General features: G+C 36.5%; 1 protein-coding gene across 9 annotated transcripts in view; it reads left to right on the top strand.

Moving 5' to 3' along the window:
- Positions 1–21,986, top strand: part of DECR1 (2,4-dienoyl-CoA reductase 1) — a 54,736-nt gene that overhangs the window by 16,445 nt on the left and 16,305 nt on the right. For all 9 annotated transcript variants that reach the window (XR_012514076.1, XR_012514075.1, XR_012514073.1 and 6 more), the window contains exons 6-7: positions 15,960–16,059; positions 21,647–21,719. Coding sequence is in view for 4 of the 9 variants with exons in the window: in XM_003940513.4 (XP_003940562.1) it covers positions 15,960–16,059; positions 21,647–21,719 (173 nt within the window). In the remaining 5 variants the exon portion in view is untranslated. The remainder of the gene's footprint in view (positions 1–15,959; positions 16,060–21,646; positions 21,720–21,986) is intronic.

Raw genomic sequence — 21,986 nt, 5'->3', positions numbered from 1 at the left:
ACTGGCAATCCAGAGACAGGAATGACTAACTCTCCCTAGGGTCAGTGATCAGATTGAGGAACAAGATGCAATTTAAGCCGAAAGTTTAAAGATATAGATGTGGAGAAGGAGGAGGGAAAGGACACATGAATGCCTGTGGCTGGAGGCTTGGTGGAGAGGAGGTACATAAGTACATAAGGGAATGATGAAAAACTTGATGTCATTAGAGATGGGGAAAGGAGTAGGGAATGACTTTGGGAAGGTGGTTTAGAGTGTAATTGGAAGTTCTAAATAGCAGAATAAGGAGTTTAATGTTAATTCTGAAAGAAATGGGAAGTATTTTTGTATGGATTTCCATTGAAGGCAGAACAAAGAATGTGACTTGATTGGAAAGGTTATTGACAACAAGGTGGACAATAGCAGGAAAGCCATTCAGGAGGATTTGCTTTTTCTTTTAGCTTGTGATTGATTGGATGGGAAATAAAGTAGGAGACATTTAGAAGATAAGATTAACAGGCCTTACTGCTTCAATGAGAGTGTTTTCAGATGGGGTGAAGAGTTTGGGTAATGATGATATCACTGAGAATAAGAACACTGGAGGGAAAATAGATTTAGAGGGAACTTACTAGGAGAACATTTTTGTTAGTATATGAATGAATTTCTTTATAAAAGTTCATATGTGTATGAATGGTAAACATATTCAATGTATGTATGTGTACATTCATATGTATCTAGAACCAGCATACGTTTATTCACTTAACAGACACTTACTAATGACTTTTGTATAGCAGGCCCTATTGTCATGCTGAAAGCACTGAGAAGGACAAGACTGTCCCTGAATAATTTGGGGAACTTGAAAGATGGGGTATTTTCCCAGCACAGGTGGAGAGTATTCCGAACAAGGAAAATGAAGCAGAGTTCTCATGCTCCTCAGAGGATGTCCTTTGAGGGTTGTGGGGAGGAAGGAAGGAATGGAGCTGGCCAGGTTCCTCCCTGTGGTTCAGAAACCTTTGCCTTATGAGATTCAGTTTCTTCTTTTGTGCAGCACAGGTGATCCTAGCACCTGCTTGAGATAGGATGTAGGAGCAGACAGTGGGATGCTACAGAGGCACTAGCTCTTGTGTGTGTGTGTGATTGTGCATGTGTGTGCATACATATGCACACTAATAGCTTCTATCCTTTCTCTATGCGGTTATTGAGATGGAAGTTCCTGCTTACACATTTCCATGACAGCATAGAGGATATGATTTATATTTGGAGTTTGGATGATAAGTGTTTGATTTTTTTTTTTTTTTTTTTTTATGGAGGGGCAGGAAGATTGATGAGTGGGAAGGGAGAAAGGGAAGAGTGTGACTCCTCTCTCTTCCCGTCTCTGCCCAGGGAACCTTGGTCTCTGTATCTCTCCTGTGTCTCTGCCCCTGTCTGATTTTCTTTTTCTCTACCCCTTGCTCATGTCTCAATTTCATTCTCTACTGCTCTGCCTCTGTCAACTCCTCATTTTTGGTTCTCTGTTTCTTCATCTCAGTCTCTTTCATTTATTTGTCCTTCTTTACCTCATTGTCTCTTATTTCTTCCCTCATTCATGTCTGTGACCCTCGATTTCTGTCTGACTCTCTCTTCTTTCCTCATTATTGTCTTTCATTTTAACATAGACTCTGATCTATTTTCGTTCATCACATTGGATTAAAATTCTATGGGCGTCATTAAAAATAGATTAGATATCTTTTTAAAAGATGGAAGCCAGTTTTTATTCTTCCAAGATTCCTGTCAGTTATTGATGCTATAAAATCACACTTCGGAGAACTTGGACCACTGGGCTGAGGGGAGTACATGGTTAAAGGATTTGTTCTGGTACTGCATCGGCAGTCAAGGAATTCAAGTGTGTTAGTGTGTGTAAAACCTGGAAGTCAGCTCAGGGGCCAGCAGTCTGTGGTAATCTGTGATCAGAAGTAGGTTAGATGATGGCATCTAGGAAGTCAGCCAAGGTGAGATATCTACAAAGTCAGAGCAGAGAAGACAAAGGTACCAGAAGCTGGAAGACAGAAGCTTACTTGCTGTGGAGAGGAACTGGTGGTGACTCGGAGGGGACTGCAGATGGCTGAGGATCAAGAGTGCAGTGGCCCTAGGAAAGGCAGAGAAACTAGAATTTGTCAGGCGGCACTGATGCAAAATGGACAATTATAAATAAACCAAAGATTTAAGAAATTTCCAAAGACATTAGCTGAGTGAACTCTCACAGCTACAAAGGTCAAAAAATAAATAGGTCGTCCTTATTGGGAAGGATATTGAAAGTATCATGGTGAGGTTCATTCCTCACTAGAATCTAATGTACAAAAATGAAAAAAAAAATAGTAGTATGGAGAACACTACCCAATTTTATTAAAAAATTGAGAGACCTTGCAATCACAGAAGACTGAGAGACTAATACAGAGTTTTAAGAGTCTGAGCATGGAAGATATGGATAGGATAAATATTGAATTTTTCCATCAAATCCTAGATTGTTAGGGAAAAAAAGTACTTCCTAAACCTCACAAGAAGTAATTTTAGGACAGAAAAGAAAATTATTTTGTTGAAGTGACTTTAATAATTGTCTTTTTTTTTTTTTTGAGACGGAGTCTCCTTCTGTTGTGATCTCAGCTCACTGCCACCTCGACCTCCTGGGTTCAAGTGATTCTTCCACTTCTTGACTAGATTATAGGCATATGCCACCATGCCTGACTAATTTTTGTATTTTTAATAGAGATGGGGTTTTGCTTTGTTGGCCAGGTTGATCTCGAACTCCTGATCTCAAGTGATCCTCCTGCCTTGGCTTCTCCAAAGTGCTGGGATTACAGGCATGAACCACAATGCCCAGCCATAAATAATTGTCTCAGTTTGGACTGCTATAACAAATTACCACAGACTGGGTGGTGTAAGCAACAGACATGGTCAGATTTTTGGTGAGGGCTCTGTTCCTTGCGTCCTTAGATGGCCTTTCTTTGATGTCTCCACGTAGCTAGGGATCTCATATCTTCTTATCTTTCTATAAAAGCATTAATCCTACTATGGGGCACCACCCTCATGACCTAATCCAGTACAAATTACCTCCCAAAAGTCTCACTTCCAAATACTAGCACATTAAGGATTAAGGTTTGATATAGTTTGGTTCTATGTCCCCACCCACATCTCATCTTGTAGCTCCCATAATTCCCACATGTTGTGGGAGGGACCCTGTGGGAAATGATTGAATCACGGGGGTGGGTCTTTCCTGTGCTCTTCTCATGAAAGTGAATGGGTCTTATGAGATCAGATGGTTTTAAAAAACAGTAGTTTCTCTGCATAAGCTCTTTTTTTGCCTGCCACCATCCACGTAAGATGTGACTTGCTCCTTTTCTTCCACCATGATTGTGAAACCGTCCCACCCATGTGGAGCTGTAAGTGCAATTAAACCTCTTTCTTTTGTGAATTGCCCACTCTCAGGTATGTCCATCAGCTGCATGAAAATGTGCTAATACAGAGTTTCAGCATCTGAATTCTCAGGAGGCATACACATTTAGTCCATAGCAGAAATACTTATGTACCATTATAGTGTTTTAGAACTTACAAAGCTCTTTCATACTAGTATATAGTATGAAAAAAGTACAAAACTCAAGTATAAACCTAAATACAGGTAGATTTTTAAAAGATGTAACAGGTAAATCAATGCCATAATACAACCTCTTTTGAAAAAAAAAAATTAGAGATGGGGTTTCTCTACGTTGACTAGGCTGGTTTTGAACTCCTGGCCTCAAGAAATCTTATCTTGGCCTCCCAATGTACTAGGATTGCAGGCATGAGTTACTATGTCTACTTACTATAATATAATTTTAACATATTATTTTTATAATAGTTTGCTAAAATTGAGGTAAAATCTACATATAGTGAAATGCAGAGATCTTAAATGTGTACAAATTTATGTTTCAATAAACTTACAAACTTAGACACACATACCCCAATCAAGACAAAACATTTCCATTACCCTCAAAGATTCTCCTTCGCTACCTTCCAGTCACTATCTATTTAAATCCTTAGCCCATTTCTTATTGGATTATTTTGTCTATTATTCATTTGTAGAAATTCTTTATATATTCTCTACTGATTACTTTGTCAGATATAGTGTGTATTCAGAATATTTCCTCCCAGCCTATGGTTTGTCATTTCATTTCCTTAACAGTATCTTTTGATGAGCAGAAGAAATTTCAAATTTGGATTAAGTTTCCAAACTGTTTTCTAAACCGGCTGTACTGTATTGCCAATAGCATTCCCGATAGCAGTGTGTAAGTTGGAGTTGCTCCACATCCTTGCCAAATGCTTGCTATAGTTAAGCTTTTTAAACGTCAGCCTTTCTAGGTTTGTGTAGTGGTTTTTCATTTGTGGTGTTAACTTACATTTTCATAGTGACAAATGATGCTGAGCATCGTTTCATGTGCTTATTTGTCATTAATATATATTTTTGATGAAATGTCTGTTCAAATCTTTTGTCTTTTTTAAAAGTTGAATTGTTAAAATATTTTTTCTATGCTTTTTCTATCTGAGAAATCTTTGCCTAACACAAGGTCACAGGTAATTTCTCCATTGTTTTCTTTTTGGTAGTTTCATAGGTTTCCCTCTTACTATTTAGGGGAGACAATAATTTTAAATTAATGTGTGCATATGGTATTGGGTAAAGGTTGAGCTTAATTTTTTTGCTTACTGTATTCATTCTTTTCCTCATCAAACTGCCCCAGACTATTGTTGAAAATCATTGAACATATACAACATGTGCCACATGCAAGTGTACCACTTTTAATCTTTTATACTGTATTTTTACTGTGTCTTTTCAGGTATATGTATATATGTATATGTATATACGTGTGTGTATATATATATATGAGTCAGTTTCTGAACTCACTATTCTGTTCCATTGATCTGTATGTCTATCATTATTTTATCTTCATAATATATATATGAACACATAATATATGGGCTTGTTTACTTTTACATATATTGTATGTTTTATATATTATATGTATTCATTACTTTAGCTTGATATTAACCTGAAATGAGATAGTATGTTTCCTCCAACTTTATTTCTTTTGAAAATTGTTTTGGGTCTTCTGTGTTCTTTGCATTTTCATATGAATTTTAGAATTGACTTGATAGTTTTTTTTTTTTTTTAACTATTGTGATTTTGACCAGGTTTGTGTTAAATTTGTAGGTTATCTTGGGAGAATTGACATTTTTTACAATATCATGTCTTCTAATCTCTCAATATGGTACCTCTCACCATTTATTTAGGTCTTCTTTAATTTCTACTAGCAGTATCTACACAGGCATTGTACATGTTTTGTTAAACTTCTCCCAAAATATTTTAATTTTTGGTGTTATTGAAAATGGCACTGTTTTCCAAATGATATTTTCTAGTTGTTTTCTTGTAGTATTTAGAAATAACAATGGATGAGTTTTGTGTATTGATGTTTCCCCTAGGAGCTTGCTAAACTCACTAAATGGTTATTACAGCTTTTTTGTTGTTGTTGTTGTTAGATTTCTTTAGATTTTATACATTGATAATACTGTTAGTGAGAAAAAGACGTTTTTGTATTTTTCTTCCCAATTGGTAAGCCTTTTATTTTCTTTCTTGCCTTACTTTACTGGATGGGATCTTCAGTAAAATATTGAATAGCAGTGGTAAAAACTAAGATCCTGTTTTCCCTCGTATTAAGAATGAATCAAATACATTTTCTCCTGATGCTAGGAGGAAAGCACTTAGATTGTCACTATTAATTATGAGTTACCTGTAAGTTTTCATAAATACCCTTTATCAGTATTAGGAAGTTTTCTTCTATATCTAGTTTGCTTGATAGCTTTTTAAAAAATCATGAATAGGTATTGAATTTATTAATTCTTTCTATATTTCTATATTTATTGAGATGGTCATATTTTCAGCCTGTTAATATGGCAAATTATATTAATTAATTTTTGAATATTAAACACCATTGCATTCCTAGGCTGAATCTTGCTTGGTTATGCTATATTATCCTGGTTACATATTGCTGGATTTGTTTTGCTGAAATTTTCTTAGTGCTCATTTTGTCAGTTTCCATGTGTTAGCTTTTATTGAGCGTCTTAGCTTCTATGCTTGTTTAGTTTAGTGATTAGGATTTGAGGGAAGTTTATATGCAGATGTTACCTCATTCTTTGCACCTGCTCTGGCAGCTTTGTCAAACAGGTCATATGTTGGCTACGGCCTTGCGTTGTGAAATTGATAGTTTAACATAATTTAACGTGAATCCAACAAATGCCTCTTGTGTCCTCATCAAAGACATGTAAGTGTTTGAAACAGTGTAATAGTCTTCATATTAGGATTTTTTTAAAAGAACCTTAAATTACTTAACATTCAAGTTAAAATGTTGTCATATCTATTACTGTCTTAAAAATAAATTTTGATTCCATCTACAGAAAACTAATTTTTATTTTTTATTTTCTTGCATATATTGTTGAAAAAATATATGACAGCCTACTCAGATGTACTTGATTTTGGACTAGCTTTGAGGTTGAATCACATGGATTACTTTATACTAGAAAGCTAGAATTCCTTCTACCTAAGAACATATGAGAATTCTATAGTGATTGCTACAAGTTCTGTATTAAATAAAGATACATGATGTAACAGGTGTTGGAATAAAGAACAAGCAAAAAAGTGAAATATTATTTATAAAGACATGACCTAATTTTAACCAAATTTTCACTTATTTTTACTTCCTTCTTTCCTTCCTTTCTTTTTTTCTTATAAAACGCTTCCCTTTTTTTTTTTCTTTCACATCTAACATTTATTGAGTGCTTATTTTGTATCAGGCTTTGTTCTAAGTGCTAAATACTTATTAACTCATTTAACACTTGTGCAGTGACCTTGCAAAGCAAGTGCTCTTCAATTCCCATTTATAGACATGGGTAGAAACTGAGGTACAATCTTTTTTTAATATAGGAAGTGAATTTTTAAATACTCACATTTACAATGAGAAACTATGACTTATTAATTAACTAAGTGTTAACTATCACTATTAAAATTCACAATTGACATAATTAAAAAAATTAGTTGTTTTAAGTGGTCTAGTTAAGAAAAAGAAAGAACTGTGACATTTTGTTCTAGTTATGGTCAGTCACTTAGTTTACACCTTATTCTTGGACAGTTAGTGAGTTACAACATTTTATTATTACTCAGCTTTTCCATCTATAAAATCGACTTGATAATAAATTACTATTCCAATATTTAGTAACAGAACAAGATGTTAGGTGTAGAAGCCTCATGAAAAATACAAATTGCTTTACAAATGTACATGTGTTTTTTCTTACATGTGAATGGGCATCTGATAGCCCAACTAATATAAAGACTTGATAGAAATAACTTTAAGAACTTCAGGGAATTTAAGACTAAGAATTAGAAGCGACCCAAGGAAGCTTGAACTATATAGAGCTTGCGTTGGGGAAAGAGTGAAGTGAAAGCAACTATCTAGGCAGATTAATCCTGTAAAATAAAGAGGAAAAAAGGAAGTAATGAAGGAATGTTTATAAAACAAATTGTGGATTGGATGTGTATTATAGGAATTATGTCTGAAATAATCTTACCAGCAGCCTTGTGATAGAGGAAGAGAATAAATGTAAATCACCAACTGAAGAAAGAATAGAAAAAAAGGACAATATTAGTCAATAGAGAAGAAGAAACAGTTTTCAAGGCCAGAGGCCTTGGAAGCATTGAACTAAGTAAAATACCCTATATTGTTTTCGCAGTTCAATTAAATTGTCAGAAAACACAAGATTTTTAAACATCTTGCTGTTCTTTGGGAGTTTCTGACGTGCGAACTGTAAACACAAGAATAAATTTGAAAACGTTCTTTTTTCAAACCCGTAGATACTGTGCTTGGCCAGTTACTCTTCCTTGTCTTCTGTAACGCAGCACCCTCGGCCTCTCCAGTCTCACGTCTCTCTGTAACAGCCCCTGTTTGACTGCTCCGTTACACATGCTCCAGTTAGAATCATTCTTTCCCTGAGCCATAGAGTCTCCATTCTCAGCTCTAGTCCACTCCTCAGTGAAGGATTACCAGTTCAGAGGCTAGCATGCACACTTTAGCATAGTGGTCCCCAGCTTTTTTGGCACCAGGGAGCATTTTCATAGAAGACTGTTTTTTCACAGACCAGGGAAGGGTCTGTAAAAAAATTTTCACAGACTGTGGTTTTGGGATGAAACTGTTTCACCTCAGATCGTCAGGTGTTAGATTGTCATAAGGAGTGTGCAAGCTAGATACCTTGCATGTGCAGTTCGCTATAGGGTTTGCATTTCTATTAGAATCTAATGCCACTGCTGATATGACAGGAGGTGGAGCTCAGGCAGTAATGCTGGCTTGCCCACTGCTCACCTCCTGCTGTGTGGCCTGGTTCCTAACTGGCCATGGACCATTATGGGGCCTGGGTGTTGGGGTCCCCAGCTTTAGCACTTAAAAACATGCTACACGTGGTTATTGTTTCATGTTGTAAGTCTCCTATTCCATCAAATTTCCATCCATTAGAAATTCTTTTATCCATCAACGTGCATTACTTCTGCCCCACCTACAAAGCCTTTCCCTTCCTTTTCCACCGTTTCCTAACTCAGCACTGCACACAAAGGTGGTGCTTTGTTTATGCAGTGAAACATTTTGGAGACCTACAAAAGGAAGGCGAGTTGAGTACATGCTTAACACTTCTTTCAATTATGCCCTTCAACTTTACTGTTAGAGGTAAAAGATGACCACTCATTGATATGATCAACTGGAATTGAAGCCAATGCACCTTATTTCAGAAGTGGGAAGACTAGGGCATAGCAGAAGGCTTTTCTTATTTGTCAGTAGTGTGCATACAAGGTGTATGTTGCTTCAAGTATAATAGGACCACATGAGTACATTTCTTTGTATTGTGCCCAGAAATTTTATTTTTTCTAGAACAGTGGGTGCATCTAAGGAATATTTTAAAACACTTTTAGTTTTCAGTTGAAATTTATTAAGGCTGTATTAGTATCCCTTTAATATCACTTTTTGCTAGAGTCATCTTGTTTGATAGAATAGTTCTACCATATCTGTTTAAATTTCTTTTTTTTTTTTTTTTTTTTTTGAGATGGAGTTTCGCTCTTGTTACCCAGGCTGGAGTGCAATGGCGTGATCTCCGCTCACCGCAACCTCCGCCTCCTGGGTTCAGGCAATTCTCCTGCCTCAGCCTCCTGAGTAGCTGGGATTACAGGCACACACCACCATGCCCAGCTAATTTTTTTTTTTGTATTTTTAGTAGAGACGGGGTTTCACCATGTTGACCAGGATGGTCTCCATCTCTTGACCTTGTGATCCACCCGCCTCGGCCTCCCAAAGTGCTGGGATTACAGGCTTGAGCCACTGCGCCCGGCTGTTTAAATTTCTTAGAGCAACTGTGTACCTTTTGGTGTTTCTTGAAGATAAAGTAAAGGTAAAGTGATTTGGGAATTTTGAAAATGAATTATTTATTCTAAGTACATAATTAGAAATTTCTTGGCAGTGCAGTAGTGGTTACATAGTAGTTAAGAGTGCAGGCTCTAGAGCCTAACTGCCTAGTTCCAATCCTGGTTAATACTTATTTGTCCTATCAACTTGGATAGATTACCTTGCTGTGCCTCAGTCTTTTCTGTAAAATGATGTTAATAATAAATCCTTCCTCCTAGGATTGCTGTAATGATTATATGAGCTAATGTCTGTAAGGTGTTAAGAATAGTTACTGACGCAGACTAGTATTCAGTAAGTGTTAGTTATGAACGAAAATGTTAAGTTTCCCCCAAGATAAATGTATTTTTACCACATCTTTTGTAAGAGGACCACCAAGTATCTGAAACAGACTTTGACTCATAATTAAAATTGGCCAGAAAAACCAGAGCCCTGATATCACTTATTGTAATTAAACTTAAAAATAGCAACCTACTTGAGGGATGTATTTATATTAAATGTTTAAATGAGAAAAGTGTTTCCTTAGTAAGTAATATTATTTGTATAGGGTTATTCTAATTTTTAAAAGTTATAGTCCTTTTTTGAATAACTTAGAGAATTAATGATTTTTAGATTTTCATATGGCCTGTCATTGAAAAATGGCTGGGAGACAGGTATCCTCTGTGCCTTCATCAAAAAGGCAGAGAAGTTTGTCTTCTTACTGTGATTGTCAGTAATATTAATTGCCAACAATAATAGTAGAACAGTTAGAACTGCAACCAACAGCTCAGTTGTGTATTTCATCAGTACAAGGAGTTCAGTGTTGCTTATATGTGACATATAATGCCTGGAGGGATAGAAGATGAGGCCAAGTGATGTGGACTTTGTCCTTCGGAGATAGGTAAAGTTAAACAAGGATTTAAAAAAAAATTTCTTAAAATGCTTTATTTCCCTTTGTTGGAAAGTTGATATAATATACTATACTAGTCTCCCATCATGACCACAACAACAAATTACCACAAACCTAACAGCTTAATATATCATACACTTATAATTTTATAAATCTGCTTTTCACAAGTAATGCACAGAGTTTCTTGTCCGGTTTCTCTGCTTCAGATCTTATAGGGCGAATATCAAGGAATCACCCAGCAGAGCTCACGTCTTGGAGGCTCTAGAAAGAGTCTATATATATATATGTATGTATGTATACACACACACACACACACACACACACACACACACACACACCCACCCCCACCCCCATTTAGGTTGTTGGAAGAATCAAGTTTCTTGTGTTTGTAGTACTAAAGTATATATTTTCATGGTTGCTGTCAGCTCAGGGCCACCTCATCTCCTAGGGATCTCTCTGATCTTTACATAGGGACTGGTACATCTCAGAGTCAGCAATACCATAACGTCTTACTCATGCTTGGGGACTGACTTTCCCTTCTGCCACATCTCTCTTGCCTGCTCCTTAAAATTAATCTTTCTGACTACAGCCAGAGACACTTACCTGTTTTTAAGGGTTCGTGTGATTAGACTGTGTCACCTGGATGATCCCAGAAATGCCCTCCTCTTAAGTCTGTATTCTTTATTAACATCTTCAAAGTTATTTTGCCATGTAACATAAGAAATTCAGTTCTTGGGAATTAGGGCATCAGCATCTTTAAGTGGGGTTATTCTGCCCATATATATTTCTTACCTTGTTAGAAAGGAAGCCCTCAGAACAATCAGTAAATTTTGAAATAAGTAAATAATTATGTAATATCTGTAAGGTAAAAGATGCTTCATTAGATATGGCACCTGTATGCACTGCTCAGCCTGTGTAGCAGCCCTGACCTACAGGACTTCAACAAAGTCTTGGATGTGTCCATTTAACTAGGCGGCTGGGATGCCTGTTGGAGTCTTGGCTTATATAGTTACCTTCCACTCTGGTGATGTTTCCTAACACAACTTGCCAAATTATTAATACACAGCTAGTAAATGGCAGACTTTTTGCATAAGAGCAGAAGAGAAATAGGGGGAATCAACAACAGCAGTGAATTAACAAGTAGTTCTTAGAATCTAATGACATTTGCTGGACATGACTTACGTTTCTGTTTTACAGGTGATAAAACTAGGGTCCAGTGCAGGGATGCGACTTCCCCAAAGTCTCAGAGCTACACAGCTAGTAAATAGTGGACTCGGTTTCTGAGCCCAGGTGTCTGTATACTATACTACTCCCCTTCTGTTGGTCATTGGAACTAAAATTGTTTAGTGATTCTTTCAATTTTCATTGTATTGAAACCAGATTTTAGAGCTTTTGAATCTTCTTTTAAAATCAGAACATAATCTTATACATATCTTAGCTTTTTTAAATAGATAATGTGATTTTTGATGTTCTTTTATTTTTTTCCATTTCAAAATAAAAGATGGGCTAGCATAATATTTATTTCATTGATTGCTTCCCTTCTTTATTTTCTTAACCTCATTAATAATATAGATTCATTTCTGTTGTCTGCTCTAAGCTGTTAGAAACTTACCTTTTACAAAGCTCTGTACAAGAAGGAAACTATATGTGACTAACCCTGGGGATCTAGGAATTCTTTACTTTGAGCTTTAGCACCACTTTTCATTTTTTTGAAGTCTAGCTGCTAATTGTTTCACCTTGTGGCATTAATGCTATCGGAGCAGTGCAGTTTCCAATTTTTACCTGCCTTTTACACTCAGGAGAATTAAAAGCAGCAGTATCTCATTCTAAGAAGTGGGCTCCCCAGATTTTCTGGGCTGAGAAAATAAAACCTAAAGGGGTAAAGAGAATAGTAAAATAACTTTCATTTCAGCATCTAAATTAGATGGCTTAACTCCTTTCCCACACTTGGAAAAACGTATCTGTTCAATCTTAGGTGAAAGGTAGTGCACTTTCCATTGGAGCATTTGCTTTGTATTTGTCACTTTTAAAGCATTTTTTTTTTTTTTTTTTTTTGTAATTTTGCTGTAAGAATGTTGCAGTTAGCATCTGTTTTGTCAATGTACTGTAATGGAGCCCACTAATGTTCTACATCCCTCCTCTTTCACAGAGTACGATTTTGGAAGCAAAGTAATTTTCAGTGATCTGAAAGGCTGTTTGATATATAAAAGGAATTACCAGAATGACTAACATAACCATTCTTATTTTTCCTATCCTCAAAATGGTACTCCTGCCCCCTCCTACACCCCCATGTTTCCCAGGATGTGCTGAGTTTTCTCTCTACTCTGGAAAATGCTGAGAGAAAGAGAAACTAAATATGTGGAGCAGAGAAAAAACTTATCTGAATATTCTTCAAAACACTTTCCTTGTAGTCCTTCAAATTTAAATTTTCTTAAAGTATTTACTGTTATGTAAAAGATGTAAACTTTTTTGATTCTTTTGTAAATATTAAATTTAGAGTATTGTCTTATCCAATGTTAGGACTAAATAAGAAGTAAAAAATTCACTGATTTCTCAGGAACTAAGGATAAGCCTTTTAAGCCTTCATTTATTCATTCATTAAGTTAGTTGTTGTTGTTGTTGTTGTTTTTTGAGACATAGTCTTGCTCTGTTGCTCAGGCTGAAGTGCAGTGGTGTGGTCTCAGCTTACTGCAACCTCTGCCTCCTGGGTTCAAGTATTCCTCCTGCCTCAGCCTCCTCAGTAGCTGGGATTACAGGCACGCCCTACCACACCTGGCTAATTTTCATATTTTTAGTAGAGACAGGGTTTCACCATGTTGGCCAGTCTGGTCTTGAACTCCTGACCTCAGGCAGTCTGTCTCCTTGGTCTCCCAAAGTGCTGTGATTACAGGCGTGAGCCACTGTGCCTGGCCTCATTCAATTAGTTGAGAAGCTACTGTGTCCTAGACACTATTGACCACTGTGTAAACAGTGTCACTTTCTAGTATCTCATTCTAAGAAGTGGGCTACCCAAATTTTCTGATTTTTTGATTTTTATACAGTCAGTCATTTTAAAAAGAAATTTAGAAAACAAGAAAAAATATTTTATATTTACCTATTTACCATTTTTGATCTTTCCTTTTGGCGATATGAGTTTCTCTATAATATCATCTTCATATCACCTTTATTTTTGAAGGGTAGTTTTGATGGATATGAGATTCAGGATTAACAAGCTTTTATCTTTCCGTACCTTAAAAATGTAACTCCATCGTCTTCTAGCTTACATTATTTCTGATCAGAATACAATGAAAATTTTTATTTATGTTTATGTATTTTTATTGTTTATTTTTACATTTGGCTGCTATTAATCTATATATCACTGGTTTTCAATTACTGATTTTTTTTTTTTTTGAGATGGAGTTTTGCTCTTGTTACCCAGGCTGGAGTGCAATGGCGTGATCTCGGCTCACCGCAACCTCCGCCTCCTGGGTTCAGGCAATTCTCCTGCCTCAGCCTCCTGAGTAGCTGGGATTACAGGCACATACCACCATGCCCAGCTAATTTTTTTGTATTTTTAGTAGAGACGGGGTTTCACCATGTTGACCAGGATGGTCTCGATCTCTTGACCTCGTGATCCCCCCACCTCGGCCTCCCAAAGTGCTGGGATTACAGGCTTGAGCCACCGCGCCCGGCCCCCAATTACTGATTTTGGTAATGTCTTGATATATTTTTTTTCCTGTTTATCCTGCTTGGGATTAGTTTAGCTTTCTGCATCTGTAAGTTATAGTTTTTACAAAATTTGGAATTCTTTTAGTCCTTATTTCAAGTACATTTTCTTCCTCTGTGACTCCAATTATATGTTTGTTAGAATGCTCGATACTGTTCCGCAGGCAATGAGGTTCTACTGTTTTTTCTCCTCAGATTTTTTTCCTCATTTGTCCTTCACTTTGGATAGTTAACATTGCTGTGCCTTCAGATTCATGGATCTTTTCTTCTGCAGCTAAGCTTATTTGTTCAATTTTTCATTTCAGATATTGTATTTTTCTGCTTTAGGAGTCGTATTTGTTTCTATTTTGTATTTTTCACTGTTTTCATCATACTAATATTTTCAGTGAAATCTTTAAATATATTTGTAATATCATTTAAAAGGCTATTTGTCAGTTAATTCTGTCTTCTCTGGGCCTATTAATGATTTTTCTCCTGGTGAGATTTCTGTGCTTTTCATGTGCAGTACTTTTTTATTGCTTGCTGTGAATGTTATGTTATTGTGAAGGGTCATTTTAAAGCTTTATTTCAGCAAGTCTTTAGTAGCCTTTGCTTTTTTGGGCCAATTTAATTCTTCTACAAAGGTTTTTTTTTTTTTTTTTTTTTTTTTTGAGATGGAATCTCACTCTGTTGCCCAGGCTGGAGTGCAGTGGCAAGATCTTGATCATGGCAATCTCCGCCTCCTGCAGTTTAAGCAATTCTCTGCCCCAGCCTCCTGAGTAGCTGGGATTACAGGCATGTGCCACTACACCCAGCCAATTTTTTATATTTTTAGAAGAGACTGGGTTTCACCATCTTGGCCAGACTGGTTTTGAATGCCTGACCTCATGATCCACCCGCCTTGGCCTCCCAAAGTGCTGGGATTACAGGAGTGAGCTGCTGCATCTGGCTGGCATTATTATTATCATTTTTTTTCCTGAGCTCTCTACTAAAAGTCTTCAATGTTCAATGAAGCTGCTTAGAACTCACATGTCTCCTAGCCCTGTGTGATCTCTGGGAATTGTATCACTTAGAGCTCCCTGGTAGTTGTTCTTTGCCTGGCCTCATGGAATCTCACACTAAACATGTACAGCTTATTATTTGTCTAAAGCCTCAGTGAGACTCCATTCAGCTTTTTGGAGTTCTATTAATATCTTTGCATACTTTCCTCCTTGGAGGAGCTCTTAGAAACCTTAGTTTCCTCAACCTTCCCAAACTGATCTCTATCTTCTTAACTCAGCGTGAATGCCATTTTCTGCTTGGGTTCCTCCTCCTCATCCTACCATCTATAGTACCTTTAGAAAAAAATCTGGGGTATCTTAGGGCTTATTCATTCTCCTTTCAGAGATCACAGTCCTTCCCTGCCTGCTGTGCAGTATCTGTATATAATTGTAGCATATATCTTACTCAGGTTTCTTGATGTTTATAGCAGAAGGGTACGTTCATTATGTCTAGAGGCAGAAGTCCATGCTAGTTTAATTTTAATTCTGATTTATTCTTATTCAAGTAGTACTTAGTTATGGGAATCCTGCCCAGAGTTACATTTTTAAGGTATGGAAAGATAAAAGCTTGTTAACCCTGAATTATACAAGGTGCAATAGGGGCAGGCCTCTGAGATTTGGGCTTTTGTATTGACTTGCCAAGCATACATTCCAAGTAAGTGCAGACCGAGCCATCCTAAATCACATTAGTAGCAAGACATATCAATTTTCTTAGGTTATTCTCTCATTACTTTAGAGTGAGTGAAGTTTTAAAAAAATACTTCAGTTTTTTTATGACCTCTTGAATCAGAACCCATTCTTATAAATCATGTTTTCCTTATGTGAAGTGATATAGCTGTATTGCTAATCAACTGTGTCCTTTTAAAATTTCAGGAGCAGCATTTCTTGCTATTACAACTATATATGCTGAGACTGGGTCAGGTTTTGTAGTACCGAGTGCTTCTGCCAAAGCAGGCGTGGAAGCCATGAGCAAGTAAGTACCTCCTTGTCAACTCTGTTGCTGAACATAAATAATACAGTTTGGTGGCTCAGGGAACTAAATTGCTGCTTTCTGGTCTCCATCCAGAGAAAAGTAAAACAAAGACTTGGATTCACCTGAGACACAGATTTTATCTCCTAGATAAGTCCTGTTCATCTATAGCAGCACTGTCCTTTGGAACTTTCTGCAGTGATGGAAATGTTCTGTAAATATGCACTATCCAATAGCCACGCGTAGATACTGAACCCTTGGAATGTGGCCACTGTGACAGAGAAACTAAATTTAAAAAATTAATAGCTGTATATGGCTAGTGGCTAAGTATTAGACACCACAGGACTGTAGCTTTTTTTGTTTTCTCATAGATCTTTAGCAGTGCCATCCCTAAGCCCTCTCATTGGCACATCTTTGTTCTTTTATTGCACATACTGTATAAGATTAATAGTACTAACACAGACCATGAGCACTTGCCAGGTCCAGTGGCATTTTCTCAGCAGAGTATGACTGCTTTTTTTTTTTTTTTTTTGGAGGGGACAGGGCTTCACTCTGTTACCCAAGTTGGAGTGCAGTGGTGCAATCACAGCTCATTGCAGCCTTAATTTCCCAAACTCAAGCTATCCTTCTGCCTTAGCCTCCCAAGTAGCTGGGACTATAGCACCTGGCTAATTTTTAAAGTTTTTTTGCAGAGATGAGGTCTTGTTATGTTGCCCAGGCTAGTTTAGTACTCCTTACCTCAAGAACTCCTCCTGCCTCAGCCTCTCAAAGTGCTGGGCATGAGCCACCATACCCAGCCATGATTGCTTTTTGAATTTGTTCTCCATTGACCTTTTCCATTGTCTTTGATATAATGGGGGTTCTCATCATTTTGTGGCTTGGGTGGCTTACTGTAATCATGGCATATTTCTTTGCTAGCAGTCTCTTTCCCCTGTATTTTTATTCACATTTTCACTAGAATTATCTTTCTAAGAACATGTAAGTCTGCTCATGACATTCCCCAGCTAAAATTCAGATCATTTCCGGTCACTCTTTGGAATAAAAGCCAGAACTCACTACGGCATTCTAAACAGACTTGTCTCGGGCCATTGTTAATTAATTTATTTATTCAGTAAATATTTATTGTATGCCTTATGTGTGCTTGGTCCTAGGAATATGATAGTGAAGGAAATAGAACAGTTCTCATTGTCAGCTGAGTTTAAATTTTTTTACTATTCCATTTATTTTTATGCTTTAATTTACATTGAACTGTTCCATATTTCCCTAAACTTACACTACATTTTCGTTTATCTATGCCTGACTTAATATTGTTGGAATTTTTCTGTGGTGTTTTGTGTACTTCCTTCGGGATATTTTCTCTTTAATCATTCCCTTCTCTCTGTGCCTTAAAAGTTTGTTTAATCCAATCTAGTGAGAGGGCAAACTTCTAATAAATAGATTCTAAAATGAAGATAAGATACCAATATAGCAGAGGCAGAGAGCAGGGCATGGCTGGCTTTTTCATAACATTAAGCAATCTGATGTCCCAATTTGAGTGTGAGTCTTGTGAGAGAAGGGACCATATGTTTGCATCCTTAGTACCTAGAAGGGCATGGTCCATAGGTGGTGCTCCATGCTTGTTGAGCTGAATTATTGTACTCTTCTTTTAATAGTCCCAGTGCATTTTAAAATATTTAAATCAGTAAATACACATTAGTTTGAGTTAGAAATATTTATTCACAGCTGAATCTTAGTCTGAATAGAGATAATTACCATTTTTTAAGGTCAGGTGGTGTTGGAAATAAAGGATGAGAACTTGACTATTTTGGCAGTATTTGTACAATGTCAATATTTGTTTTGTTGGGACTATTTTATCTTGTTAAAACTTTCCATCTCATGTCCTTTAAGAACTGATTTCGTGCTGCTTTTCTTTGTGTTCCTGCATATAATAGACGCTCAATAAACACGTGCCTTCTTTTACAGCTTGAGTTCCCATTGACCTTCCTCTTATACTTTATAGTACACAGTCATACTAAATAAGGCATTGTAGGCTCCCAAATTCTGCATGTTGTTTGGGCCTTCGCCTTTTACCCATACTGACCCATATGCCTTGGCTGTTTTCCTTTCTCCATTTGTGTTAGTCTGTTCTCACACTGCTATGAAGAAGTTTCTGAGACTGGGTAATTTATAAAGAAAAGAGGTTTAATTGACTCACAGTTATGCATGGCAAAGGAGGCCTCAGGAAACTTACAATTACAGTGGAAGGCTCCTCTTCACAGGGCAGCAGGAAAGGGAATGAGTGCCAGGTGAAGGGGGCCCCTTATAAAACTATTAGATCTTGTGAGAACTGACTCACTATCACGAGAACAGCATGGAAAAAACTGCTTCCATCACTCAGTTGTCTCTGCGTGGTCTCACCCTTGACATGTGGGGATTATTACAATTCAGGGTGAGATTTGAGTGGGGACACAGAGCCAAATCATATTACAATCCTACCTTCTTAATTTCTCATCTCCTTCTCCTTTCCTCTGCCTCTTGCAGTAAACTCCTATTACTTCACCCACCAACTCAAATGTTACCTCTTCAGAGAAGCCTTCCCTGTCACTCCCACTTAGGTTCTTCCTATAAGCAGGTATGGCTCACATCACAGAATTCCTAGCCTAGTAACTAGTTCATTATATAACCAAGCCCACCTCTCTTGAGAGGAAAAGACTGCTCTTTTGAGAGCAGGGATTGATTTTATTTGAGGCTAAACAATATTTATAATTTTGACACATAGCAAGTGTATGATAAACATTTGTTGAATGAATAATAATGGCTAACATATTGAATATATTGTTCTTAGCATTTAAACACGCAGAGCTAACTGTATGAGGTGGATTCATTATCAAATTACAATAGTTCTTCAGTTTATCAGCTAGCCTAATGATAGTTGAAAGAGCATGAGCAACTGAACGAATGTATCTGGCATACCTCTGAGTAGAGAGAGGATGGCTTTTCCTCTAGGCAGATTTTCTTAACAGGTTGCTCAGTTTTTCATAGGATAGTATAGACTCTGCTCAGTACAGTCATTCTATTAAGACATGAAGCAACTTAGAGTAGATACATTATAAATAAATGCCCAGAGTAGCTATGGCAATGAACTTTGTCAAAAACATCACTCAGAGAAGCAATTTTTATGTATGTTTTGTCTGCAAGAAATACAGCCCACCCATTTCACTAAAATGCATTCATGGATTAAGTCAGATTAATAGGCTATCCTTAGGTTACTTGTACCCTATTCTGTAGAACTGGTTTTACCGAACTTGCCTTTGAAATGATGCTGTAAGACTATATTAATGGATACGTGAGTTTCATAGAACTTAGCCTATTTTTTTTAAAAAAAATTATACTTTAAGTTCTGGGATACATGTACAGAATGTGCAGGTTTGTTACATAGGTATACATGTGCCATGGTGGTTTGCTGCACCCATTAACCCATCATCTACATTAGGTATTTCTCCTAATGCTGTTCCTCCCCTAACCCCTCAGCCCTTGACAGGCCTTGTGTGTGATGGTCCCCTCCCCGTGTTCATTTGTTTTTATTGTTCAACTCCCACTTATAAGTGAGAACATGCAGTGTTTGGTTTTCTGTTCCTGTATTAGTTTGCTGAGAATGATGGTTTCCAGTTTCATCCATGTCCCTGCAAAGGACATGAACACATCCTTTCTTAGGGCTGCATAGTATTGCATGGTGTATATGTGCCACTATTTTTTAAAAATCTAATCTGTTGATGGGCATTTGGGTCGGTTCCAAGTCTTTGCTATTGTGAACAGTGCTGCTGTAAACATATGTGTGCATGTAACTTTATAGTAGAATGATTTATAATCCTTTGGGTATATACCTATTAATTGGATTGCTGAGTCAAATATTATTTCTGGTTCTAGATCTTTGAGGAATCACCTCACTGTCTTCCACAATGGTTGAACTAATTTACATTCCCACCAACAGAGTGAAAGAGTTCCTGTTTCTCCACATCCTCACCAGCATCTGTTGTTTCTTGACTTTTTAATGATCGCCATTCTAACTGGTGTGAGATGGTATCTTATTGTAATTTTGATTTGGATTTCTCTAATGATCAGTGATGATGAGCTTTTTTTCATATGTTTGTTGGCTGCATAAATGTCTTCTTTTGAGAAGTGTCTGTTCATATCCTTCACCCACTTGTGATGGGATTGTTTTTTCTTGTAAATTTGTTTAAGTTCTTTGTAGATTCTGGATATTAGCCCTTTGTCAGATGGATAGATTATAAAACTTTTCTTCCATTCTTTAGGTTACTTGTTCACTCTGATGATTGTTTCTTTTGCTGTATAGAAGTTCCCATTTATCAACTTTGAACTTAGCTCATTTTATGTATTGCAAGGGTACAGTGTTTTAAGGAGATTGTTATACCACAATTTTTCTTTTGTAAGTCTAGGAAGACTTAAACAATTTTTCATATTAGAAACAATTGTGCTTTTCCTGAGCAATTAGCTTGTTCTTTCTTTATGGGTACTGTGGATTGTGTAACTGATTAGGCTTGCCTTTTTTTGTATAGAGTCATAGAGTAGATTCAAATTTGTGATGTGACTATTGCAGTTTTATGGAACTTCACACACTTCAATACATTGAGATATTAGCTTCATTCTTGGCTTCTTTATATTTCCTAATCCTGGCATTTCTCTCTTTATCTGGCTTTTTTTCTTTCCTTCTTTCTTTCAAATTATTATATCTTTCTCATTTGCATTCTTTTAAGCTACCTTGTCATTTAGAAAAATTATAATAACTGTATACACACAAATATACATATAAATGTAAATTCTTAAAATAAATTTAGATTTGAAAAGAGCTATCTGTCAAGTAAGCTTTTAAAGCAAGTTCCTTTGAAGTTCTTTATTTTCTATTAGTGTTATAATTTGCTTTAGGACATTAAGCAAGATTTTGTTAGATTCCTATTTCCTTTCAAGTTTAGTTCAACAATTATATTAAAGCCTAGTTAGACATGGATGTGGTTAATATTTTCAATCGATGTAATCTTTTACTCAAATAAAGCATTTGTGATGTTACAGACATTGTAATCCAACATACAGGCCTATTAGTAAAGTGATAATGAGCTCTGTAACTACAAGACTAAACTCCAGAAAATGTGAGGGAAGGGCATGAAGCACTCATGTTTTTATGTGAGTAATGAATACTCTAAAAATGTATATTGACATTGGACTTAATGTTCTTTTTTTTTGTTGTTTTTTTTTCTTTTTCTGGACTTAATGTTCTAATGTACAAATGGTAGGTGGTATAGCATAGTGGTTAAGGACACTAAAATGTAAACAGTAGGCTGTACAGTAGAGTGACTAAGGGTACAGACTGAAGCAGAACTCTTGAGATTGACAAATTGGCCATATGACATAGAGAAAATAATGTAACCTCTCTGTGTCTAAGTTACATTATCTGTAACATAGGAAACAATAATAGTACCTACCTGTTGGGGTTGCAATCTCTGGCATGTAGTAAGCATCTAGTGAGTCTCGGTTATTACTATTTTTAATATACAGTTAATATCTCAGAATGTATGTTGTTGATTTTAATTTTTAGATCTCTTGCGGCTGAATGGGGTAAATATGGTATGCGATTCAATGTGATTCAACCAGGGCCTATAAAAACCAAAGTAAGTTGTATTTTGCTTATCATTACATTGTGAATGATTAAATAATGAAACACTAATAAATATATTCTGGTTGTTATGTAAAGGACTTTCCAGAGATGCCTGGGTTTAGAGCCCTGGTTCTAGGGAATAGGCAGTAGATGCCTGGGTTTAGAGCCCTGGTTCTAGGGAAAAGGCTTTTGCCTTTATTTATTATCAAATATAAGAAATAAAGGGGCAGGCAGGAATATAGCAGCTATGCAATTTCTTCATAATGTCTATTTCAGTGCC

The sequence above is a fragment of the Saimiri boliviensis genome, chromosome 15 (genome assembly GCF_048565385.1).
Source record: "Saimiri boliviensis isolate mSaiBol1 chromosome 15, mSaiBol1.pri, whole genome shotgun sequence".
Classification (NCBI taxonomy): Eukaryota; Metazoa; Chordata; class Mammalia; order Primates; family Cebidae; genus Saimiri; species Saimiri boliviensis.
The sequence above is the reverse complement of the archived record's forward strand: the minus strand, read 5'-3'. Positions and strand labels throughout refer to the sequence as shown.